A 26,111-nucleotide genomic window follows, 5' to 3' on the forward strand; every position below is an offset into this window, starting at 1 on the left:
GCTACTTCGGGTGTCTCGTAGGAATTTTAAAAGGGCCGATTTGTCATAGTTTCCGGCATCCCGTGCGAGAGCGTACATCGCCGAGCCGGCAGTCCTTAATTGGGGAGAGACGCTAGAAGGAACCGAGAAGAGCCGCGACACTCGAACGCCGAAGAGAAAGGGCACCCGGTTTATTTTTCCAGTAATTAAAAATTCGAACATCTCTCGCCGAGCTTCGGCCTCGGCTTCGGGCACGGTCTCGGTCTCGGTCCCGGTCTCGGGCTCGGGCTCGGGCTCGGGCTCGTTCGGCGACTACTATTCCCAGAGCTCGATTAATTATCGCCCGGAGTGGCTTTCATTGTCGGGATCATTCATTCGTGGAGGCCCCATTACGCGCTGGAACCGAAAAAGGGAAGGAAAGGGGGGACGAAACGGGCTCGTGTAAAAAAGGCGACTCGAAAGGTCTTCTCTCGCACCTTCTTCTACTTGTCGTAAGCGAACGCGGAGCGGACCGGTGCGGCGGAACGGCGGCGTGACCGTAGACGCGAAATCCTGCCCGAAAAAAGCTCGCGCCGGTGTATTTAATTTCCTCCGCAGCCTGTTTTCGATCCTCCTTTCGGACGCGTACGGCCCCGTGATCACGGTGTACCGTTAATTCATTCGATTCCCTTGCTACCGGGACAGCGCAGCTACATCTCGCCGTTTTTCTCGATTATCCGCCGGGTTTTTTCGCGATCTACGAAATCGTGAAGTTTCGTGGTTCTTACGGTCCCAGCTGAAAATAGTCTTCCGCCGACTAGATCACCGACTAGAATTCCGCGACGGAAATACAACAGCGTGCACAAAAATCCGCAGTCGATAAATACACTCGATGCAATATCAACCCATTCTCTGCCAACCACGAGATATCTCGTGGTAGACGCCCACCGCGATGCGCCTGTTAAAGCTTCGCCACTGATACAAGAAAAGGATTTATTTATTATTTTTTACTTATTATTATTATATTAGCAGATTTCTTCAAAACAGGATCAAAAGTCAGCGCGTTGATATGCAATTTTCGAGGGAGAAACGCGACTGTGCTAAATATTAACTGTCCACAAAAATGGACAATTTGAGAAGAGGAGATACGATTATTCGGGCCTTGCGGCTCGTTTTTATAATTGTGGACGATTTATAACTATAAAAATAAACCGCAAGGCTCGAACAATCGTATCTCCTCTTCCCAAATTGTCCATTTTTGTGGTCGATCCGGGCGTCGATTGGAGAGACATTACCGTACACTCGTCGGGAACGGTTAACTGATTGAAACGCGACGCAGGGATGGCGGCATCGATTTTCCGACGGGATCTGTTCTATCCGGTCGTCGATGTCTCCGTTCTGCGCGCGCGAGCGTGCCTCGATCGAGCCGCGAGCAGCGAGAGCATAGCACGAGAGAGCAGCGAGCAGCGCCGCTCGATCGCCCTGGTTCGAGGCTCGCGCCGAATTACGAGTTCTCCGGGTGCTCGGCGAGCACACACGACTCTCGGCGACGCATTATCAGCCGGTGTCGGCAGAAAACGAGAGGAGAGCGCGAAGAGAAAAGCCATCGGTCGTGGAAGGAGAGAAAAGGGGCTGGCATATTGTAGTGTCCGTGCATTAGCGGGACTCTGGCACGCTGGAGTATATCATTAAATATGAGAGCCGCTGAGTCGGGAGCAGCTCGATCGTTCCTTTTTTCGTTTCCTCGTCCTCCGACCCTCCTCGGCCCACCTTTCTTCTTTATCCTCCCTCCTTCCACCTTCCACCTTCTGCCTTCCACCTTTCTTGCTCTCGGCCGTGTATTCTCTTTCCCGCTCGGTTCCGCGGCCCGGCGCGGGGACCGTCTTGGCTCGGTTCTCGGCTCAGCGTTCCAGCATCTCTCGGAACAGCACTCTCGAGCTTCTCCGTCTCTCCGCCTGTACCTCCGAGCCTCTCTCTCTCTCGCTCTCCCTTTTTCTCCGTCTCTCTCGGTCTCCCCTCTGCTTCGCTCTTCTTCTCGCTCGAACCGACTTAGGTGTACCTGAGTATCCGAGGCCTCCTCTCTCTGTCCCCCGACGACCTCCTCTATCCCACGAAACTTCTTTCTTTCTTTCTTTCTTGCGCGGCACGGCGGACCTCCTCCTCTTCCTCCTCCTTCCTCCTTCTCCGCCTCTCCTTCTTCCTCCATCGGCGTCTCTCGTAATTGGCGTGACATGCTCTCTCGGTCCTTCGTTCTACGGTCGGCTCCGGGGAGAAACGGAGCGTGCAGACGATGGACTCTCTCGCCGCGTTACGTCCTTCGTCCTCGAGGCCTTCTCGCGATGCTCCCGCAGCAAGGTTGCCGGTGCTTCCGTCGATCTCGGATTATGGATTTCCAACCGCGTCCCAGACCCCCGTACCCGCCGCGAGACCGTACACATTTTTCCGTATTTTCAAATCCCGAAGGAATCCGTCGTTGATACCCATCGGGCAATTTTTCGAAATTCTCGTGACGGTCTTTGAGAAATATCAAGGGGCACGGCGCTTTCGTGGAAGCAAAAGCGATCGACCGTGGATTTTTATGCAAATGAAAAACTGCATTCGTCGTGCAGAAGAGAAAGTAAACGAAGATGTGTGTACAGTAATGTCTCTCTAATTGACGCCCAGATTGCGCACAAAAATGGACAATTTGGGAAGAGGGATACGATTAATTATAGCCTCGCGGTTCGTTTTTATAGTTACGAATTGTCGACAATTATGAAAACTGGAAAAGGCTGGAATAATCGTATCCCCTCTTCCCAAATCGTCCATTTCTCTGCACAACCTGAGCGTCGGTAAGGGAGACATTACTGTACCTTTTTCTTGAATACTTTCAACGAACTGAAAATAGTAAAATAGGATTCCGAAGTCAGTTCTTCCAACGTCTCCGATATTTTGTATCTGGATTACCCATTTTTTGGCACAGATGAAGAAAATTCGCTGTGTATCAATCAGGAGAAGCGTGAGTCCAGAAGTTCGAATCTTAAGGGAACGTGTAACAGACTGTTTCCCCTGAAATTCGAAAATGTATTCGGACCTCGAGCAGAGGAACTCGTTACGACAGAGCGCTCTCGTCCGCGCCGTGCTCTCTGTTCCGGCGCGTTGAATGGCGTATTTTGCTGTCCCAGTTAACCGAAAGCATAGGTGAGTTTTTCATCAGCGTTGTTCCCCGCCGCGTAACCACTTCTCAAGCTTTCCGTGTTAGAGGGAAGCTGTTCGCGCGTGCAGGCGCGGGCGAAGAGCCGCGAAGAGCGGCGCTCTCCCGGCTTTGCATAGAAACGCTTATTGCCGATTGTCTCGGGTTACCGACGACTTTCCTCGGCTCGTTATTTTCATCCCTCGAAAGCCGCATTCATTGAATTTAAGGGTTCTTCCTCGGGAACGGTTGTCTTAGGCGTCGCCGACCATTCCGGCCGCAATTTACCTAAAGATCGGGGCTCGGTTCACTCCTTTCGCCCGTTCCAACGTCTTCCGATTCTCCTCGGCAAGATTCTCTCCCGTCGTCTTAATCCGGAGTCTCGCGGCTTGATTATTTAAATACCGCCGCGAGGCCGGGCGGCTTCGATCGTTCCAATCAGTCTCGCGGAAACAGCTCGAAACGAGTAAAAAGACATTCACCGTGGAAATGATTGGAGATCGCGGGTCTCTCGAATTCAGCTCCTCGAGGGGATACGGCTCGCGTAACCCTTCGAGGCCTCAATTACGTTATCGTTACTTTTCAACCGCTGTTTCGAGCCCCGGATACCCACTTGAAAAACTGTTCGAATAACTGCGGCGGCCCGCGAGGCGGCCGATCCGATTTATTCGATTCGGTTTCCCCGGGTTTTTCATAGCTTCGACTGCTTCGAACGATCTTCACGCTCAACAAATTTCGATTCAGGCGTTTTCTTAAGCGCTGGATGAGTTGTACTTTGCGATCGCGCTCTACGTAGTCTCGAAAGACCTCGGCGAAGTTGCAGAGTTTCCTTAAAACCAATTTCCACGCCGCAACCTTAAAAGTGTCGTAAAATTGAAGTATATTGTTTAGTGAAAAAATTGATAAATTTACGTACGACATTAGATCTTTCCTGAAGTTTTTGTCACGAGCCTGACACGTCGTTACAGTGCATCTGTTTCGCGTATCGATCCGAGCATCTTGCGTGTCAGCGAGAACGGACAGGCTTCGCGTCGTCGCGTACGAACGCGCGAGGATCGCGAAGAATAGCGGCGAAGGAACGGGGAACGGTTTTCGAAGGAAAGCATCGGAAGGTTATCGAGCGCGGCGTAGGCTCGCGCGAGCGAGTTGTTGAACCGGACTCGAGACGGTCGCGACCTCGTTTCCGACTTGCAAATTATAACTCGCGGGCTCGCATTATTCCCGAGGCCCGGCGAGATCCGGCGCGGCGCGGCGCGACGCGGCGTTCTCGACCGCGTTACGTGTCCACGCGATTCCCGGATTTTTAAGGACTCGCGGAATCGCCAAGTCGGCCGCGAGTAATCCACGCTGCTTTTCCGTTTTCCCTTTTCTCTTTTCCCTTTTCGCAGACGCGACGAGGCTCGCCGATGCGTTCCGGCTGGCTGCCGGAGCGCCAGCCAACGATCGCTGCATTTCCGATAATTGCGTGATCGATCCTCCACGGTTTCGCCCGGCCCTGTTCCGCCACCACTCCACCCGCCCCCCGGTTGCACCCTTTCGGTCCGGGGTGGTTCCTCGTCCTTTTTTTCGGCTCCTCGACGAGGGAAATATCGGAGCCGATAGCTCATCCGACGTGAATTACGCCTCGTTGGTCGCTCGACATTATTTAAGCGGCTGAGTTCCGCGGTTATAACCGCACACGCTCTCTCCCCCTGGCTCCGTCTCGGCCGTCTCTCTCTCCCTCCCGCTCTCCTCCAATTTCCCTGCTCCCTTTTTATCGTTCCCGAACACCGTACAACCGATGGTCGCCTATATACGGTCGGAGGCAAATCGATGCCAATCGAGGGAAAAAAAGGAATCAGACGCCTCGATAAACTCGGGAAAACCTCCTGCTCTCCCTTGGAAGCGAGATACTCGCGTTCCCCTCGTTCACGTTCTCTCTCTCTCACTCTCTCTCTCGTTCCCTCACTCTCTCCCCTGTTCTCTCTCGCACTCTCTTTCACCCTCCAATCGTTTTACCCGGAAAAATGCTTTCGAAGCTCGCGTAGACCTTTTAAATTGCACGGGAGACGAATAGAGCGAGCGAGGGCAGGATAGCTCGTTCGCTCGAAATTCGTCGTGAAAAATTTATTACGATATCTGCTCTGTTCGACGCATTCGCTTCGCCTCGCCTCGCCTCGCCTCGCCTCGCCTCGCCTCGCCTCGCCTCGCCTCGGCTCTCGAAGCGCAGGCATTTCTCATCCGGGCGACGAGAAAAGGATTACGTGGGAATTCCGTCGATCTTCATTATCGTCTTAAGTGGGATCGTTCGGGGCCGAAGAACCGCCCGGGATATGGTGGCTGAAGGGTTGAGATCTCGGGTACGCGCGCGCAAAGTAGACGGTAATCTCTCTTCCGGTCCCGAGATTATAACGAATGTCCTCCGCGTCGAATGACAGCTTTATCCCGATAAAATATCACCCCATTAGAATTAATACCAAGTTTTTCTGGCCACCGGCTCCGGGAAAAACAGGGCTAGGGGATACGGGAGGGAGGTGGGTGCAGGGTGGTTCTCGTTAATCGTTTTTTCCGCCGCGATTGCCCGTTCTTGTTTCGCGCGAAACGGAGCGTTCACCGTGGAAAAACGCGTTCCCCGAAGATTAAGGCGGAATCTGCCGCTGGTAGGTGCGTGTCCCGGGACTCGCGTCGCTCGAAATCGAGCGTGAAGCCGCACGGACCCGTGGCCCTTGGTCCCTGACGAGCCGGTAATCGCCATCGTCATCAGTCGTGCGACGAACGCGAGCTCGGAACGAGAAGAAGACGAAGCAGCAGAAGCGGAGTGCAAGCCGCGGACGAGAGCAGCGCGCGTCGGCCAGTAAATGCGGGCCGGTGTGTATCAGCTGTTGCTCTCCTCACCGGCCTCCCTGGCGCGTCTGCTCCTCGTCTTCGAGAGCAGCCATCCGAGCGGCGCGCGGACGCGCTTCCAGGTCATTAAGAATCCATTAAGAGTTTTCCAAACTCGGGAAACTAAATATAAACTAGGAGCCGCGGGGCTGGCAGGTGGCGTCTCGAGCATACGGTCCACAAAACGGGCGAACCGACGGCTCGAGGGGGGCGAAAGGGGAGATTCGAGTCGTCGCGGCGCGTGCTCTCGCGTGCTCCCGCGTGCTCCCGCGGACGACGCGCCTCGCCGCGCCACGTCGCGTCGCAACGATACGGCGTCTCGACGATGATGGAAGGATCGTAATTCCGGGCACGTATGCCCCGTGCCCCGACCAGGACCTCGCTGTCGGCGTGTTTTTCGAGAAAATGACATAACGTGCCGCGATGCTATAGTTAGATCCGGACGAATATACGCGGAAACGGCCGCGATGAAATTACGTGCCCCCGAATACAACGGAGAAAATTATATCTACGTCCGGGGTATATATCATGGCGTCTCGGTCCGCCTGACTTCTCTCTCCGACGTCCCGGCATACAAAAAGGTATGCAGTTTGCGTGGTAATCGGCGTGGACTCGACTCGAATAACGATTGTTAGAGCCGGCAATGTTCCACGGCGGAGTCCGAGTAGCCGTGTTCGGAGCGGGCGCAATAAAAGAACCCATTACTCGAGACTCCAGATACGAGCGGCGTGGCGGCGGCTTCGGCTAAGTCCCTTGACGTCTTCTTCGTCGACGTCGTCTTCCTCTCCTCGCCTTCCACCTCTTGTACCCTTGCTCGTCTTCTCTCGTTCCGCTGGCGGTGCCGCCGCTTCTTCTTCGAGGAAGAGCGAATCGATGACGAGTGAAAGTTTCGGCTCCATCTGGTCGTGATCGACGCGCGATCCTGCCTCTAACGGAGTCTTATCTAGCCGAGGTGAAAGTCTTCCGCCGCGCCGCGCCGCGAGCCGGCTTGCTAGCTGGATCGCCGGATAGCCGGATAGCCTAGCCGGTCGCCCGGTCCTCTCTCGGCTGGTTTAATTGAAAACAGAAAGGCCTTCGAAAGCCACCGGCACGCGAGATCCCACTACGATCTCCCGCTCCGCGGACGTGTATTCTCGTGAACGCCAGCCTCGTCGCCTCGCGTCTCGTCTCGTCGCGTCGCGTCGTCCCTCTTTCTCATTCCCGGAGGATTAATCATCTGTTCGCACACCACTGCCACCGCAGCCCGAGCGGCTTTTGTCCTTCGGCCTGACGAAGTCTTGCCTGTGTTCTCATAATACTCGACCCAGAAACATCCAGCGTTGCGTGGTGTCGCGAGAAAACTCGTCTGCCAAGAGTTCCAGCTCGCGGTGTTTTTCTCTCCTGTTCTTTTTCCACCCTTTCCCCGGTCTCTCAGCTCCCTCCGTCTCTCTCTCTCGCTCTCTCTCTCTCTCTCTCTCTCCCTCTCTCTCTCAATTTTCCACGGTTCGCGTAACGCGCGCTGGAATCGCGGTCGCGAGCGGGTTCATTGATCCTCGAGAGGCCAGAGCACGGCGGGCTCTCTGCGGCTGCGGCGCGATCGCGCAGACACCGGAAGTGGGTCCCTCGATAAAGCGATCGTTCCCGACGACAGAGAGATGGCTATCCGGATCGCCGGCGATTCCAGATGGGCGATAAAAAAGGAGGAATATCGGTTCCGAGCGAACGCCTCTTGGCGAAGGTCGACCGGAGTTGGCAACGTCGTTAGTCGCGACGAGCCGCGGTGTCCATCAAAATGGGACTCTCCGCGGGCTCTCCCAATGCCAGCCGGCAATAATGTTGTCACCGAAGCTCGGGGCAAGTTCTCGGTCGTCTCCTTTCCGAGGGAATCGCCGTGCCGTGCCGAGCCGAGCCGAGCCGAGCGGAGCCGGCAGAAACTGGTTGCGCACCGTGTCCGTGTGCGACTTGCACGCGAACTGCCCGGCTCTCGGCGCTGCCCTCTCTCGCGTAGGTGCCCCCCTCTCGTTTCGTCGACGCCGGAAACGCGTGTCGTTAGCTTTCACGGTCGTTCGAAGAACGCGCAAACTGGCAAATTCAAAGACAACAGCCTATTCTTCGCCGACGAGCGAAAAGAATGCATGCGTCAGGTGCGAGCCGACTAGAGAGAGAGAGAGTGAGAGATAAGAGTGAGTGAAAGAGAGAGAGAGAGAGAATCGTCGGGCCAACTTGACCTCGACGCGAGCATCGTCCACCGAGTGCACGGCTAATGAACGGTGGCTCGTTAATGGAACGATTCCCCCATTGTGGATCGGTGGCCGAGCCCGGCCGGGTATGGGGCTGCGGGCGGAAACCCCATGCTGCCTTTGCTTCCTCTGGGATGAGCCTGACGCACCGATCGTCCGTGGGACCCCCTTTACGACTCACCAATCTCCGCGTTCCCTCCGACGCGACGTTCCGTGGACACTTGGGTGTCGTTTGCGGGAAACGTCATCCCCGCGATCTCGTTGCACTCATCGAGGAGATTGGCTAGCCTGCCCGCATACTCTTTTTTTTCTCTCCGGCCACAGAAAGGGAATCGTTACCCATTGATCGTCCCAAATGCACCGTCTGTTGCTTTAATTCCCATCCGAAACTGCGTTCGCCCGAATGCATCCCTGGGAGACCCTTGACCCGTGAAGCAGAAACTCTGTGCCACAGTTACGTAATTCTTTCTCTCAACATGTAGTAATATTATTAGTTTAGTTTATAAATCGCCAGGTTTCGCTTTAACTAGGAACAATTTTCATGACCCCGACACCTTTGACATACCATGCAACGCCCTAGTTTTAACACGTCTGGAATATGTATCGTTGGAGTGGGTTAGAATCGCAGTGACGAGAGCGATTTTACTATAAATTCACTCAATTCGAAGCTATCTTGAGAATAAATTTAATCGATAAACAGTGCACGTATTAATAAACGATAACATCTCTTGTTTCACGCAACGAGAAAACTGCGGCTTGCGCAATTCCGATTCTAATCCATTTCGTAACTGGAAATGGGAAATTTGTTTCCGTCGATTATATAAATGAACGAATAAAGTAACAATATCGGAAACATTATGAGAAACATTATGCGTCTCGATAATGGAATTTCCAATCGTTGATCTTCTCGAAGTCGGCGAACACGCGAGTAGAGTAATGTCTCTCTAATTGACGCCCAGATTGCGCACAAAAATGGACAATTTGGGAAGAGGAGATACGATTATTCGAGCCTTTATTTTTATAGTTATAAATTGTCTATAATTATAAAAACGAGCCGCAAGGTTCGAATAATCGTATCTCCTCTTCCCGAATTATCCATTTTAGTGGACAATCTGAGCGTCAGTAAGGGAGACATTACTCTAGCGAGATTTTTAGAGAATGCAGATTCCGTCGAACACCTTCCGAGATGCAGAACGGACAGACAGTTTGTTTCGCGTCGGCGGCGCTCTATCTTTTTCTCAGGGAAAAATCGCTGGCTGCCACCGTCATTACCCGGCCCCGTCGCTCTTTTGTTTCTCGCGGGGGCGGCGCAATTTCGCGGCGCATATTCGACCGAACCCGGTAGCAGCCACCGCGACCGGTCCGCAACTCGGATCGGGGATTTCGGTGCTATTCGAAATGAATTTTTATCGGGCCAACCGGACTACCGAGCGAGAATTTGCATCGGCCGTACACCGCCGGCGGCCGTATTAAAATTCAACGATTCGAACTGGTCCGTCCCTTTGTCAATGGCGAGGATTTATCGCGCGGAAAATTCATCCGGCACCGGGAAATATTCCGGTTTCGCCGGCGGAATTTTCGAGCGGGCCCCCTCGGCCCGAGTCCAGACGCTCGTCGCTCGGGTTTAAGGAAACAGAGATTATCCGGACGATCCCGATTCTCCCTCGGACAAATCCCTCCGGTCTTTTCATAATTCTCTCGTCTGGGCCGCCGCCGGCACCACTACCACCGCCGCCGCCGCCATGGTTGCCCATCGTCGATCTTCCGACGAGGGGAGTGCGGGGGTGAAGGATATATAGGCTGGCTATAGAACGGTACAGAGGCCCGAAGGTCGAGCCCTCGCCGTGGACGGGAGCAGAGTTGTGTATCTGGTCGGTCAGCAAGATACATCCCGAATCCCCGAGGGATCCGGGGAAAACACGGCGTTCAGGGACCCTCCATATGTCACGGGATGATGCTACCCTAACGTCGGAACGCTGGCCGGCCGTCTGATCTGCGCAAAAATGCGGGACGAGCGTGCGGTCGTGGGAGTGGAAGCGCCGGGAAAAAGAAACAGGGTGGCTGCCGGGGGAGCGTGCGAGAGAAAGAGAGATAATCCGGAAGCGACGACTAGAATTCCACGACGAATCGTTTCCTGCCGCGAGATCTCCTGTTCCAGCAGTTTTCAGCGACAAAAGCAAGAAAGCCGACGGCGGGGATGTGGCCGACAAATTTGATCGTTTCCACGGGAAGAAGAAATAATTTTCGAGAGGATACGCATTGTGCGCAGCCGTTACGCCAGACAAGCCTGATAATGCTCCGGGGGGTGGAAAACAGTAAACGCGGTCCTTTGACAAATAATTTCGTTTCGAGGAACTCCGGCCGGGGAGAGAGAGAGAGAGAGAGAGAGGTAGAGACACGAGACCGACAAAAGCTTCAAACTTTCCAGTCGAGAACTTTCGTTTGCCTGTATTTATTGGATAAAGTAAGCGTACGCGTCGTCATCGTCGTCGACTCAAGGGGTAGAGACAAGGAGACGACCCCTGGAACGTTCTCCCGTGCGCCCGTCCCCGCCCACTATCCCCGCCGACCTTCGTTAGACGCAATTTAACTTTAAACATTAATATTCTCGGTAATTAAAAAGCGTGGGACGGGCTCGCTTTATCGACGAGACGTCGGATTACAAAGTCTCGGAATCTCGCGGGCGGAATTCAATTTTCGCAACGTGTCGCCGCGCGATGCTGCGAGCTGCTCTGCGGAATTACCGGCCCTTATAAAGGCTACGGCTAGATAAGGGGGTCAGAATGACTCCGGGACAGAATAGAAGCCTGATTGAACCAAGTTTAAATCGTACATCTTGCGAGGGTTAGTTACGGAGAAAATTTCTAATCATCGAATCTTCCTCCATTTTCCCTACATAATTGCGTGCGCAAAATCTACGATCGATTCAACCCATCCGGTAGAACGGTCCCTTTTTTTCTTCGACTCCGATGTTATGTAAGCTTGCGTCAATCGATATGAATTCGTCGACGAACCGAAATAGGTCTTGGCACTTCCGATCGCCTCGGTCTTCTTTAACCGACGATTTTATTCTTTCCACGAATTCGAGGGTAATCACGGATTGATAAGCTTTCCAATTACCACGTAACTCGGGTTTCGTGGCGGCGATGTAAATGCGGCAATTAGGCGAGCACAATGGAAGGGTTAATGGAGGCGATCGACGGCGGAAATAGCGCAGCGGCGCGGCGTGGCGCGGCGCGGCACGGCGCGGCGTCGATCGTCGGGGGCTCGGAGTAAGAAAAATTGATCGGCTCGATTTGCATCTCGATGACGGGGTAGAAAACGAGCCGAGGAAAGATACGCGGTAAGCTTCGTAAGTTATTACACTGTTATAAATTCGAATCGCGCGCGCGCGCGCGGGCGGGCGGGCGAGCGGGGTTGCGGGGGCCGTTTAAGATTCTAAGAGGATTAAAATTCGATCTCCCGAAGGTCGGCGGCGCGGGGTTAGCCGGGCGCCGGCCGCGCATTATTAATGTACGTCGTTAAAAAAACATCCGACCGGCAATAAACAGCGGTAACGACGTGCTGCGAACTGCTCAGGGTGGTCCGGCGCGGCGCGGGCCGACGCGACGGATCGGAACGGAACGGAGCGGAACGGAACGGGCCGGCACTCGGCCCGGTATTCGAGGAAGTTATCCGCTCGGGTTCCAAATATAGAGCAAAAGAAGATCCGCGAGGTGGATGCCGCGGGCGAGAAAAAGACCGAGGCGGATAACTCGACCGGGAGGAAACGAAAGCCATATGGCTTCTCTCTCGAGAAGCGGGAGCGTGCCCACGCCCGGTCTTGAAAGTCTCGAAAGTCTCGAAGGAAACGCGGGGGTTGGGCGAGGCACGGGACCGTGGACCGAGGGGGATGGGGAGGGTGGGCCGGGGAAGTTTGGGCAGCAACCCTCCGTGAAATATAGGGCTACTAGGCCTCGCACCGAAAGTTACGAGGCACGCGAGACTCTCGACTCTCGGCTCTCGAGGCCGGCGCGTTATTGCCGCAAAAGACACGAGTATATCACCCACGCACTCCCGCTTTCTTCCTCCTTCCTCGTTCCTCCTGCCCCCACGGTCTTCCCCGCTCGAGCCCGGCGCGTCGGAAAAACGCGTTGCTGGCATTTAACGTGGCCCCGAGGCGCGAACGACGAGCAGCTTATCGCCCAGATTAGAGCCGTATAAATTACGAGGCGGCCGGCTACAACAAGCCAGTCCCACGCTCCCTCTTCCTATTTTCCCCTCTTTCCATCGTTTTCCGCCGCGAGAAGATTCCCGATACCGGGGAAACCGCATAGGAGACCACTAATGGTCGAACTATTTTGACGCATGCGATCGGCGTACAAGACGTTTGTCACCGCTGCCGGATAAGGACAGGAACGTGGATTACCATTAGCCTATCACCTGCAACGGCACGCTCTCCTCCCCGCAAGCTGCTCTTCTCTTCTTCCGCCACGCCGTTTCGCCCCTCTACTTCTTCGTCTCTCTCTCTCTCTCTCTCTCTCTCTCTCTCTCTCTCTTTCTCTCGCTCTCTCTCTTCGCGGCCGCTGCGCTGGCTGCCTGGCTGCCTGCCTGCTCTCTTCTTTTTCCACGGCGCGGCGTTCGGTCACCTGGCGCAGTGGCGAAAACCCGATAACGGCTTGTTCCGTTGCGCCGAGCTCACCGGCGAACGCACACGGCACAACACGGGCCTCTCTCGGCTCGCTGCCGAGGACAGAAAACGAACAGGACCGAACCGAACGGGACGGCCAGGAGCCACGAGGCTCCTCCGGATCGCGTGACTGATCACTGATGGACTTGACGGGGGCGGAGAAGGATGCCATTAGCTTTATCATCGGCCCCGCGACTCGCGTCGGACAATACCCGATAGCGGAGCTGGAATTTCGCTTTCTTCTCTTCCTCTCTGCTGTTTTACTTTTTCCTTTTTCTCCGGAGCTGCGCCCCTGTCCATAAATATTGGAACACTTAGGGAGCGACGGTTTTTAGAAAATTACCGAACTCCTTCTGGAAAGGCTCGCGCGACCGGTGCTCGATGCTTTAGCGAGCTTACAAACCCGGGGGAATGGTGCTCGTGTGTTTACGTAGCTTGTACCCGGAAGCCGGAACATGTAAGAAAGGTTTACTCGATTCTTGCGGAATCGATAGGGAGGTGTCTTATGATCGGGGATGATTTTCTGAAGCTGCGAGAAAAATTGAGTCGGTGCATACGGTAATGTCTCCCTAATTGACGCTCGAATTGTCCACAGAAATGGACAAAAAATGGACAATCTGGGCGTCAATTAGAGAGACATTACTGTATATCCGGTCGCTCGTTTCGCTCCCGCGCGCTGCTGAACGCGCGCTTTCCTCGGCCTGAAACGATCTTGCAGTTTCGCGAGTCTCGATCATTGACGCGATGCGTCGTAAATCGCCGACCAGAAAATCAGAAACAGGGTCCGCGAGGGGACCGGAAACCGAGAGTCGATTTCCCAGGCGAGGGGCCACGATTCCGGTGAAATCGGCGCGCGCGCGCTCTCGCCGGTCAGTGAAAGCGAGACAAAAGGGATACCGTGGTTAATTATTCGTTTACGCTTCCCGCGATTTGCGTACGGTTCGAACTTATAATTATCGCGCTCAGTCTCGAATACAAGGCTTGCCGGCTCTAATGACTCGTACGTTCTTAATTAAGCTCGAAGGCGGATCGATCCTTCGGGCCTCTCGGACTTGGGACTCGGCGGCGGCGGCAGTTCGCTCGCGAAGCCCGCGCGCGACTTACTTTCACTCGCTTGGAAACGGGCGCGCGCGTGTTCTGCGCCCGGTTGCGAAATCGCGGTTCTCTGCATCGATAGCGAGACTCCGCTGCCTTCCAGACTGCCACGGAGGAAAGGTGCCGCGCCACGACCTCGGATAACGCGGAATTATTGCGCGAATGTAACGTCACGGGGCTGCGTTTCATGGGAAGAATTTTCGCTGTTGGTCCGCTTGTCTCGCTCGGATAGAAAGCGTCTGCGTTATGTCATTGTTCCTCGTCGCACTAGGAAATCGAATTGATCTTATCGCGGCTGGAACGACTACGATCGACCTTGCGTTGGGGTACCGGGGCCGGCTGCTTTATGGTGACCAATTGCTGTGCCTTTAGTTTGCTCTTTCTTTATTCAATTTATTCTTTTACGATTTTATTTCATTTGTTCTTTTATAGTTTTATTTAATTTATGCTTCCATAAGTATATTTAATTTATTCTTTCATGATTTTATTTCATTTATCCTTTATAAATTTATATAATTTTTTCCTTAGTTCAATCTTTTACTTTCTTCATCTTCGAGTAAAAAATTTAATACGTTTCGTACGATAAAGATCGAGACGAGTCTGCCCGAAAACAAACCGAAGGCACAGCAATTCGCCTCCACCAACCCATAACGCATAGATTCTACGCCCATAGAGAATAGAGCGGACCGGTCATATGTTTTTAATTTAGAGAAATAAAACCGTCTGTTGGAAGTTTGCAGGCACCTGGTGAAAAATCGTCTCCATTTCGTGATTACCTTTTTGCCGTGGAACTCTCGGCGGACAATTTGTTCGGGGCCGACGGCTTTTATTGGTTCATCCTGTACGGGCAGAAAGTTTTGTAGCTCGTCGATTTCGCGGGTCCCGATCGTTCGGGCGGGCCGGGCCGGGCCGGGAGGAAGCGGGGCCATTAGAAATTGTGCTCCGCGCCCTGAAACAACATCGTAACTCGCGGCGCGCACCGGACGCTATAAAACGCGATCCCGCTATCCTGCGAGACAAACTCGTGGAATTGGATCGAATCCGGCGACGCCGTCGGCCCGGACAAAACAAAAAAAAAATATCATTCCAGAGTTTTGATTTATTTTTGTTGGAGAGGTATCACCTGCTCTCCCGAGGCTGGCGTGTCCGCGTATTTTAGGACACCGGCCGTGCAAATGTTTGTCCCGGGATCAACCGGTCAGCCGGATCCCGAGCCGGACACGCGTGCACCGCGTAAACAGGATAAACGTTACAAATATTGTAGGCGACGCGCGAGTGATTTACGGGCTTCGTTAATCGAAGCGACAGTCGAACGAGGTTGAAAGGCCATGTTTTCGAGAGCCGTCGAGAGCCGCCTATAGCTATCAAGGCTCTCTTCCCCTCCCTCTCTCTCTCTTCTCCTCTCTTTCTCTCACGGTCTCTCATACTCTCTCCCGCAACACCCTCGGCAGCACACGTATTTTCGTAACGTTGAATTGCTGGGGGGTGGTCGTGTTTTCGCGGGGTGAAACGAAAACACCGGCGGTCGGGCACCGTGGCGGGTAGTACGCAGTCTCGACGTTATTGTTTTTAATTAGAAACGACGCGTCGCGTTTACGTGGAACAGGGACGAGGCGCGGCGCGGGATCGCGGCGCACGCTCGCGTCGAGACGTCGAAAAAATTCTATTATTCTCGCGTCCTCCAGCTCGCGCGCTCCTTCTTCGCGAGCTTAGGAGAAAAGAGAGAGAGAGAGAGAGAGAGAACGTTCTAATTCAAAGGGCTGTTTTTTAAATCCGTCGTGCCTGCCGGAACAGGACGGGGTCGGTGGACAGAATTCTGGGAAAATTCGAGCGTCGATTTTTAACCCGGGACTCGACGCCGAGGTTACGCCCCAGTAATAAAGTCTTATTTTTAATTTCTGAAATCTTAATTATTTCCGCGCGCCTACAAACAGAGCTCGCGTAGATTTACCTTCGCTTCGATTCACGGTTGCGGTCCCGAATTCGATGGAAACAGAGTTCGTCCGGCGGACGCGTCTCGCACGTTTCTCGCGACATCGAGATGGACAAAGAAGAAGATCGCTACCGAGAAAAGTGCGGGGCTGTGGCTCGAAGCGACGCGGCGCCCGGAGAGTTTCGGGAAAATAAAAGTGAGCGTCCTCGCCGAGAGTGGCGATCGTCCAAGGTATAATAATTTCGGGGAACGTTCCCTGCCCCCGTCCTCCCGCCAACCCTGCCGGCCCCAGCCCCCGCTCGGTTTCGCTCTATATATTTTTTTCTTCCTCGTCTCCGGAGTGTACGTCTTCCCTTTGTTACGTTTACGAGCCTCCTCGGATCCGGAGTAAAAATCTCCACCCTCTGCCACGCTTCCACCACCCACACCCCGCCGGCATCCTCCGCCTTCTCCGGCCGGTTTTTTTCTCCGCTGGTTCGTTCCTCCGCGCTCCCTCTTTCGCCGGCTCCTAGCGCAGCCGTGAAATAAATCCGTATATTCCGGAGGGTCTTAAATTCAACCGGAAATAGAATTTGTCCCGAGGCGGTCACGGAAGGCAATGGCGCGAGGCGGAGAAAACGAAGGCGAGCTAGCCGGAGCGCGCGGAGGAATCGGAAGTCGAGAAAAAACCGGGATGCATCGAGAGTGTCCGTAACATCGCGTCGTGGCGAACCAACGAGCACCGATGGGGGCGTCGTTGGACGGAGATTTCCACGTGTCGGCGTTTTCCTTCCGCGAGGAGCGTCGTCGCGGGTGATGAAAAACGAGCGAGCTAGCGAGCGAACGGAGTTCGCGGCACGCGGAGGGGAGAATTTAATTTTCTCGAAGGAAAACGAAAACAAACCCGTCTGATTTACGATCGGGATCGAAATGTTAAAATATTCGCGTTGTATTTTACGACGTAGCGCCGGTGTGCGGTGGTACAGCGCGAGCGAGCGAACGGCTACCGGCCGGAATGTTCTCGCGGCACGGAACGAGGAACGCGAACGGCGAGGTTTCGGGTTGTATTAAAATTTTAAATATCGGAGTTACATCTCGCCCGCTCCACCCTGGCAAGGTTCAAAGGACGTTTTATAATGCTCTCGCCCGTGGACGGGAAGAAGAAGTGCTCGTTAGAGGCAGAGCGGCGAACGTTGTGTAGCCTCGGTTGCACCTGTTCGAGTACTATTAGAGACGGCTTAAAATTTTCACGAGCCTCTCGAGGCCGGTCCTCCTCCGTCTCCCGCCCGTCTCCCTCCCAGTTCGGCGGCCGGGCTCTGCTCTACCCCGGCGCTCGTACGGTTGCCGAAATCTGCAATTTCGCGGGATCCATCGTAAGCAGGCACTTGGAAAGAAAGTCTGCGCCGGAAGAGAATGGAAAAAGAACGAGGCCTTTGCACGCTGAAGAAGGTGGCCAACCACCTTCTGAGTGGCCGACCCGCTTCCAGACGATCCTCATCGTGTTTACATCTGCTTCGAAGGAAGCAAAAGTAACCGGGCCCGGCCGGGGGGGGGGGGGCGGTCCCGGGGAAAAATGAGGGAAAAAATGGGAAATCGTGTGGCTTATCAAAGGAGGCTAGATACTCGCCCCTGTAGGGCGGTCCCACCCCCTGGCACACCACCCCTCCCCTTCCTGACAGGCTCCTCAAGCCCGATCCTCCCTCGGTCTCTTTCTCTCGAGACGCGAGGCTGTTTTCGGCAATTGCTACCGGGTCTTGTCAAAAAGTTGAAAGAGAGAGGCCGGTGAAAAGAGGCACTACGGATTTCTAGACCGGTCGAGCCGCGGAGGATGAGAAAGCGGAGGCGAGATAGAAGGACCAGAGCGAGAGATCGAGAGTAAGAGAGAAGGCGAGAGAGAGAGAGAGAGAGAGAGAGAGAGAGAGAGAGAGAGGGTGAGTGGTCGGTTTCGGGGGTAGGCGGTCGGAGGGAGACGAAGAAGCTCGGTGGCGGCACGGCAGGGTGGTCGGGGGAGAGGCGGAGGAGGACATCTTAAATTTTTTACGAGACCACTCGTGAGCAATGGCAACGGAAGAAGGCAAGCACCATAGACCTAGGAGGCGCTGCACGCCGACCGGCAGCATTTCACTGAAGTCTGCAATTTCGCGGATGCATCTTGGCTGGTCTGGCTAGAGCAGGAGAACGCGAGGAAAGGAGAGGAAGGTCTTTGCCCGCTTTAGAAGAACTCCTAAAGCGCGCCTTCCACCCCTTTCTCCCTCGGTCCACCTTTCCACTCTACTATATTTTGGTACTCTAGAATTTCGTGCTTCCTTCAGCCCTCTGCCCGGCCCTCCCCTCCTCGTCTTCGAACCCTTCACCTCTCGTACACGAAGCCCTCTATCTCTTCCCTTCCCTGCCCATCTGTTCTTCTATTCCCATCTCTTCTCTCTTTCTTTCTCTTCTCTCTCTCTCTCTCTCTTGCTTTCTTTTTCTCTTTCCCTTTCGGTTTCTCTCTCTCCTCCTCCGCTTCGTCTTCCCTTCTCTTCTCCCTTGTTCGTCTCTTTTCGTCGAAGAATGGCGAGACGTCGGCCAGACCCTGCGGCCTACCGGAGCAAAAGAGATCGACCAAAAGCTTGGTCGAAGGAAGACGATGGATGCGAGAGAGAGAGCGAGAGCCCTCGGTCTCTCTTACTCCTCGACCCTCTCTTCGTCCCGTGTCCTGGTCTCTCTTGCTCGCGCGCTGTGTCTCGCGGTTCTATGTATGCCCGAGAGGGAACAGAGAGAGTGAGAGAGCGGGGGAGAGGGGGAGAGAGACGGATAAACGCATGGTATTGATCCTAAAACCCCTTGCTCCTCATCCCATCCCGCCACCTAGCATCCCTTCCACCGCGCCAACGATCCCCAAAGTTGCGCTCGGCCTCTCTCTCTCGCTCTCTCCCTCTCTCTCGCTCTCTGTCTTCCTCCTCCCTTTCTTCTCGCTTTCGGCATTTCCCCCTTTTAGACTCGGGCTAGATGACTGGTCGAGCGACTATCTCGCCGTGCTTAGATGCACGCCTCGTGTGTGATACGAGTCGACCTTGAACTTGGAATTAGTCTCGGCCACGTATCCGCGCGCGCTTTTGTTTCTACACACTCTTTCCCTCCTTCGTCCCACACCTGCGCGAATTTTCCTACCTACACTTTCGATTTCTACCTTTCATCGATTTCTATTTTTGCCTTCCCCCGTCGCGACGCGACGCGACGACGTTGTAATCGAAATCGTACGAGAAAGAAATCTACGCCATTGTATTTTTCGCTGGTGCAGTCTCGGCCAACGGTCCAGCATGTAGATCGTGTTGACCACGTGTTTCGATTGGAATCGCGTCGTTTGTTCGCGATATCTTGGAGCTGGGATAGCGGAGCCGGTTACTTTGGGGCGCCTTTGCTTCGTTTTCGGGGATAATTGAATTTATACTTGTCGAACGAGACGCGTTAAATTTCCTTATTCTCTCGTTCCGTTTATTTTTGGACAACAAAAAGAATCTGTCCGTGATCTTCGATTATTAGAGCCTTGGCGACTCATTTTCATATTTGCTGACAATCGGTAACTATAAAAACGAGCTTCGATGCTCGGAATAATCGTATCTCCTCTTCCCGAATTGTCCATTTTTATGCACAATCCGAGCGTCGGTTAGAGAGACATTACTGTATTTTGGTTGGAACCGTACGCAAGAACCAATAGTTGTTCTTCGCTGCAAGGTATACAAACCTCGGCGGATAGGGACAAGAGACCGCTCGGTTTGGGGTCAGAAGGAACCCGGTTCTGTGGGCGAGGGTTAACCAGCGTGTGTGCAGCGTGAAAGAGCGGGCTGCCGGAATGATCGATACGCATCGAGTGACGCGCGGAAGCGATCGGCAGCAGGGCGATGCGCCGAATGAACGAAAGAACCGGTGGAGCGAGGACAGAGGCCTTCGGCCGTTTACGATCGGCGAGCACGCAGAGGGCCGTCCATCTGCCTCGCAGCGCGTCATTTGGCACGCTCCGAGGAATATCCGAAGAAACAATGATCCCTGCAGAGTCATCGGGTTTAACAGTACAGGTGCCAAAACGGTCGTGGATCTTGGCGGTTAACGGCCAGCCAGCCGGCCGACCGAGATCCGAGCCAATATTCGGCAGTTGATTTTCGCGAACCGCGACGCGACGATCCGAGCTGGTCCGAGACGCGTCGCGACGGTAACGTTCGATGGTGCGGCGGGTCGGCACAGGATGGACGAAGAAACGATCGTTCGCGTTTCGCCACAAAAGAAGCTCGTTTCCACTCGATGAATCTCGGTGTACGAGGTCCCGGCGCTCGCCCCGATTCGAGGGCCCCGAGTTTATTCGAGTTTATTCGAGTTTATCCGGCGCGGACTCCGAGGGTGGCGGAGACTCTGCTCTTTCGCGGAGCGGCCCGATGAAAGTAAACCACTCGGCAAAAGCCGCGCAAAGGCGTCTTCAAAGTTTCCCGGTTCGGCCGCGGGTTTAACTCGATCGAACCGCCTGCTCGCCGGAGAGGCCGCGCGCGCGATGAGAGAGAGAGAGAGAGAGAGCGAGCGAGCCTGTCCTTCTTAACCTTCGCGAGCGAAAGTTTCTCGACGATGGATCCCGCACGCAAGCCATTCAGCCCCGGAATTATGAAACCTTGTTCGCCGCCGGTTATTTATATTTGCCGGCTTTCATTCGTAAACAGTCCGCCCTTATCTTCCGTGTACAGAATTCTCCGAGCCACCCCGCGTCGGGTCGCCGCGCGGCCGGCGCAAACTCTTCCACGGATATAAATAAATAGCCGCTCGAAGTAGGTTCTCCACGGCCCGGTTCTTGCCGGGCTCCTCTCGCTTCCGCAACTTTTCCCGCTCGTATTGTGCCCGGAAGAAAAAGTGGGAGATCTCGCGGGGCGGCCGTTCGTTCGCGGAGCCACGCTTCGTAAATTCCGGAAGTTTCGGCGAACCGCGAGCCGCGCGGACCGTTTAATGCGTCCGAAGTTCGAGACGAAGGGTCGCGCCGCGTCGTCTCGATCGAGACAAGCCGGGCCGGGCCGGGCCGAGGCGAAACGCGAGCCAAAAAACGACCGCGCCGTTGTTTCCATTTAGGGATGTCATTAGAGGCGGGTCGGTAATCCGCGCGCGAAAGGGGATGGAAATAGCGAGTCGCCGGTCTATTCGGCTGGGAACGGCGGGGACGGCGGGGGTGGATTGGGGGCCGGAACGGTGGGAGCCATCGAATGGGGAAAGATATTTCGCGGATTTTAATTAATGCGGTTCATCTTTGTTTCTTTCAGACGAGGCAGCCGGTGGAGTCGTCGCGCGTCTGCGAGAAATTCAGGCTTCGACGGAGGCTTGCGCGGGAGGAAACAGCGCCGCTCCCGCCTGAAAGAGCGAAAGGGGTGAGAACGGGAGAGAACGACGGCGAAAGAGGGAGAGCGCGAGGATCACGGCGACAGAGCGGGAGGAAATGCGACGAATCTCGGCTCGTCATTAAGGGAGAAGCAGCAACCCTTTGTAGGTGAAACGTCGGGGGAAAAATCGAACTTGTTTCCGACAGGCTGTGTGCATCGTCGTCGCGCGACTGTTTCCGGTTACAGGCGACGCGTCGATGCAACGAGGAGGACGACCGAGCCGGGGCCTGATCGCACGACGTCCGCAGCAGACTACGAGCAAGCATTTCCGCGGGACCGACAGACGCCTCGCCCGGCCTAATCGATGTTAGATGGAATAAGGCCCTTCGGTAACCGAAATCGTTCTCTCCGTACGATAAGAAGCAAACTCGCGTCCACCACGCGAGAGATCATCCGTCTCCTCCATCCTGCCTAGACTCGTGGCAGGCGTCGTAGAGCAGAGAGGGTTGGCGAGGCTCGCGCGCGGAAAGCCAGCCGGAGCCAGGCAACTATTCTAGGGGGCAAGAAGCGCCGTTGGTTCTGCTTCCGGAAGGGTCTCGCGACCTGGAGCAGGAGCAGGAGGAAGAGGAGGTGGCAGGAGGTGCGGGAGGAGGCGGAGGAGGAGGAGGCGGTGGTAGCGTTGAAGCTGGAGGAGTCGGGAAGCGACGAGAGTGGTTGCGCGTCGTCGTCGTCGCGTGACGTGCGGAAAGAGCAGACGAACCGTGGAGGAGGCATGAGGAGGAGAGAGTGACGACGCTGCCGGTGCTGCAGCCTCGCACAGATCGTGAGAGGACCGGCGGCCCCACGGTGGGGCTGCGATAAGAATGGCCCCCTTCAATATGGCGGGCGTAGCAGGCCTTCTAGCCACCTGCGCCGCCGCTGCTGCTTCCGCTGCCCACCTTCTGCCGTTGCTGCTGTTGCTGATCTGCCCGCGAGGGACCCACGCCGAACAAGGTAACCCTCTATCCTCTTCTTCTTCTTCTTCTTCGTCTTCTGCTTCTTTCACCCTATAGCTTCATTCAAAACCGTGCCTCGCTATCCGTCGCGACGCGACCACGCTGGATCGCGCGTCCTGGCCAGAGCACGACTTTGGTCACGCGACGATCGACCGAGCGGAGGTCCACGCGAGATCTTTCCTACTTAGAGTAGGGGCGCGGTTTGCCCTCGACGGGCTGGACTCGTTGGCTCTTGACCTTCCAAGGAGCAGGGGGTTCAACGGGCCAATCTCGCGGCTACTTCGAGAGTACGCTCGCGACAAGATCCGCTTCCAAGGTTCTCCAGAACCGGAGCAGTGCTCTCGCGTCTTCTCCGGAGAAGAGAGCGTCCGCTTCGAGCGCGAGCACGATTTGAATAAAATTGAGATCGCGTCTATAATTATCCTAGATATAAATCTATCGTCCCGTCGTATTTCGTCGGAATGAAAGGGGGCCCAGGTTCGACGCGAATCGCGGCAATTATAGACGTTGCCCGAGACACTTCCGGTAGATCGAGAGTATAGCCGACGGTGCTCTCGTCGCGCGCGTCGAGCCGATGCCGAGCCGCCGCGCAGGTTGCGCCGCGCTCTATCCACGGATCATCAACCGAGATGATAGTCCCGGACGACACCTCGGGACACGATACACCGATGCGATTGCAACTTCCTTCTGTATACTTAGCCAGATGCATCGATTAAGTCGTACACGCGCAACCAGACGTATCCCGGGACGGCTCTCGCTGGAAAGTCTCCCCCGGATAGACGGCCGCGCACGGTTTCCAGTTGTTCCGCGGGCGACGTAATTGCTAGCCTCGCCGAGAACTAGTTCCCTACGCTTCCGAGATACGTCCCCCATTTTTACAGCCGATCCGAGACGAGAGGCTCGATAGATTTCTCGGTGCGACTGCGATCCACCGTAAATAACTTAATTAGCGTTGCGCGGCCGGGTTCACCGTTCGCTCGTTCGAAGCGCGGCCGTGCTGCGTTGGCGTGGGTGCTCCACGAATCTCGGACGTTCGATTGAATTTAATTCGTACACGTACGGGTAAACGCCTACTTTTACGATACCGAACGAAAAATTCACGAATCGTTTGCGCAAACTTGTTCGGTATTTTGCGACATCGGCTGCGAATTTCGTCGATCTCGATTTCATCGCTGTTCTCATCGATAGGTTGAAGTACAGTAATGTCTCTCTAATCGACGCTCGGATTGTCCACAAAAATGGAAGTTATTGGCGACAATCGTCGAGTATCGCTCGGGGACGACGGTTGTTGCTCGTTCGATCGGAATTGGCCTCGGCGCTGGTTCCGAGTCGGCCGCGTTTTAGAAACGCGATTATCCCCGGCTGCCTAACGCAATGATCCCGAGATATTGCTGTGTATCGTTGAGATTAGCCCCCGGGTTTCCGTGTGTTTGCCGACTCGCGCTCGCGCGAATCGATATGCATCGATATGCACGGCCGGCGTGCTCCCTGCCCCCATCGAAGATGCAGGGAATCAAGCTCCGCCGAGGGAAACTCGGTCGATGTTAGCCAAGACTATATAGAACCCTCGAACGTACGCGACTTAATCGGTATTCTCGTAGCCTAGTGCGCCGATATTTGCCGAGAACTCGATCTGTACTCTGTCGAATATTTACTCGTCCCGAGAAAACTCGCCGAAGAGAATTTCTCTTGGCGGTGGCTCTGGCTCCGAGGGAGCTGACTCCGGCATCTCTTCTCCTCTCCTCCTTCGGATCGTTCCACGCCGGACGAGACCGACGGAGAAAGAATACAGATATCGTTCGCCGATGGTCTCGCGCGGGGGGACCAAAGGACTCGTACTTACGGCCGGTACACGGATTTTTTAGCATCGTCGATTCAGCAGCCGGGGCTCCTTCCACGGGACAGGTTGTCTCCGTGATCGCTTTTTAACGATCGGACCGCGTGGACGACGGATGTGTCATGGTCTATAACCGCAGGAGGAGAGCCGGAGATTTATTCGAGCGTCGGGAAGAATGGGGCGCTCCCTCTCTCTCTCTTTCTATCTATCCATCTATCTATCTATCTACCTATCTTTATCTCTCTGTTGGCTTTAAACCTCGAGTTCCTACGGTGATCGCCTTCTCGGACGAGAGCTACCCGGAACGTTTTCCATATTTATGCCGAAAAGAAGATCCCTGGCGCCCCGGGGTCCGCCCGTCTCCGCCAACCCCTTCATCCCTCGCCGGGCCGGTGGAATAACGATAATTTCGTAATGTGGGCCAATCTTCCGAATTGCGGGATCGTTCGAGGTGTGCCGGTAGTTAGAGCCGCGGCATTAAAAGGGGATCATTTCGACGCGCGTTCTCCGGACGGAAAGGAACGGCAAGAGGAAAGGAAAGGAAAGGAAAGGAGGCTAGGGGGCCGGACCCGGTCGGAGATACGCGTCCGGAGGGAGCGAGAGAGTGGAAGACGCCTCCCCGAAATTGACCGGCAAACTCAGCAGCAGGGCCTGTTTACTCTACGTGAGCCGATTTCTCGATGAAGGGTCTTCCTTCCTTCTGGTGGCTGCGCGACGCTCCTCCGCGATATACCGCCGGCTAAAGCGAGGGCGCGCTCGTTCCGCCCGTAGATTCTCATCACGGACACCGTTACCATTTTGAAAAACCGAGCGGAGCGATTTCATCAAATTTTAACGGCAATCCGGCCGGCCCCGGAAGCCGCCTCAACTCCGAAACAGCTTCGCACTTACGATTCTCGAGGTACTTCGAGGATTTTTTCCGACGGCGTGTACGCTTCTCTCTCTCTCTCTCTCTCTCTCTCTCTTTCCATGTGTGTATGTGTGTCGTTCTCTCTCTCTCGCTCTTGCTCTCTGTCTCGGTCTCCGTCTCCTCGGCTGGTGAATAATCTGCCGGCAAGTTCCTGCACGATGCACACCCCCGGGAGTTTCCTCTGTACGTAACGCGTTTAATGGAACTTCCCAAGGATACGCGTTCCCGGTGGACCGTGTCTGCGCAATAGAGACGGCTAACTCGGTTTCCTTCGACCTGCACGAAACCCGAGCTCCTCGTTACCCTCGCCTATTGGATATCCCGGCTCATGCCTCGCTCTCCTCGACTTCTCCCGTTATATCTCTGAATTTCATTCTTCGACCGGATCCCCGGCCAGGGAGAGGGAGAGAAAGAGAGAGAGAGGGAGAGGGAGAGAGAGACTACTCGTATTACCGTATCTGCCGGTGGACTCGTAAACACCGATCTTCCTCGACGATAAACTCTCCGCGGCCGAGGCGAATTTGTCGAGCCAACAGTTTTCTAACCCGGCACCCGATCCTCGCTTCCGACTCGAACGTTTGAAAATTTAAAGCCGACCAATGGGCAACGGGGAAGAGGAGCCCTACCGGGGACTGGGAGGGCGGACGGAGTTCCCTTTGGACCCCGGAATCGGTTCGATACGCAAAATCAATTTCTGCCCGGCGCGGTGCGGCGCGGCGCGGCGGACAAGAGGACGCGCGCCGCTTCGAGCTTGCTGCCGGATGTGTCTTTGGCTCGTTCCATCGAGCCGGAGCTCTCCTCTCCTTGGAGAGTTCGACCGAACGCAATAACACGCCGCTCGAAACTCGATTACTTTCTGGAGCGGCGCGGCGGCCAGGCTACTATTCGAACCGCCACGGTTCGTTCGGTACGTGGACTCGCTTAGGGCTCGATTACCCTGCGCCTCCACCCTCTCGAATCCCTCCTTTCCACGAATTCCCTTTAACCGTGGACCGTAACGAAACCCGGCGAAACTGGCAGATCGTCTAATGCGATTCCGCGCGACCAAGTGCTCCGCGCACCGCGCCGCGCCGCGCCGTGCCGCGGCGACCGTTCCAAAGAGAGCAGACGGAGACCAAATGGAAACAGAAGTCCGGCGAATCTCGTTTACGC

The 26,111-nt window shown here is 55.1% G+C and overlaps 1 protein-coding gene across 18 annotated transcripts in view; it reads left to right on the forward strand.

The window, feature by feature from the left end:
- Window positions 1-26,111, forward strand: part of Eph (Eph receptor tyrosine kinase) — a 126,114-nt gene that overhangs the window by 26,700 nt on the left and 73,303 nt on the right. For all 18 annotated transcript variants that reach the window (XM_033479733.2, XM_033479738.2, XM_033479748.2 and 15 more), the window contains exon 2: window positions 21,161-22,210. In XM_033479733.2, coding sequence (XP_033335624.1) covers window positions 22,081-22,210 — 130 coding nt within the window. In that variant the 5' untranslated portion in view covers window positions 21,161-22,080. The remainder of the gene's footprint in view (window positions 1-21,160; window positions 22,211-26,111) is intronic.

The sequence above is a fragment of the Megalopta genalis genome, chromosome 11 (genome assembly GCF_051020955.1).
Source record: "Megalopta genalis isolate 19385.01 chromosome 11, iyMegGena1_principal, whole genome shotgun sequence".
Taxonomy (NCBI): domain Eukaryota; kingdom Metazoa; phylum Arthropoda; class Insecta; order Hymenoptera; family Halictidae; genus Megalopta; species Megalopta genalis.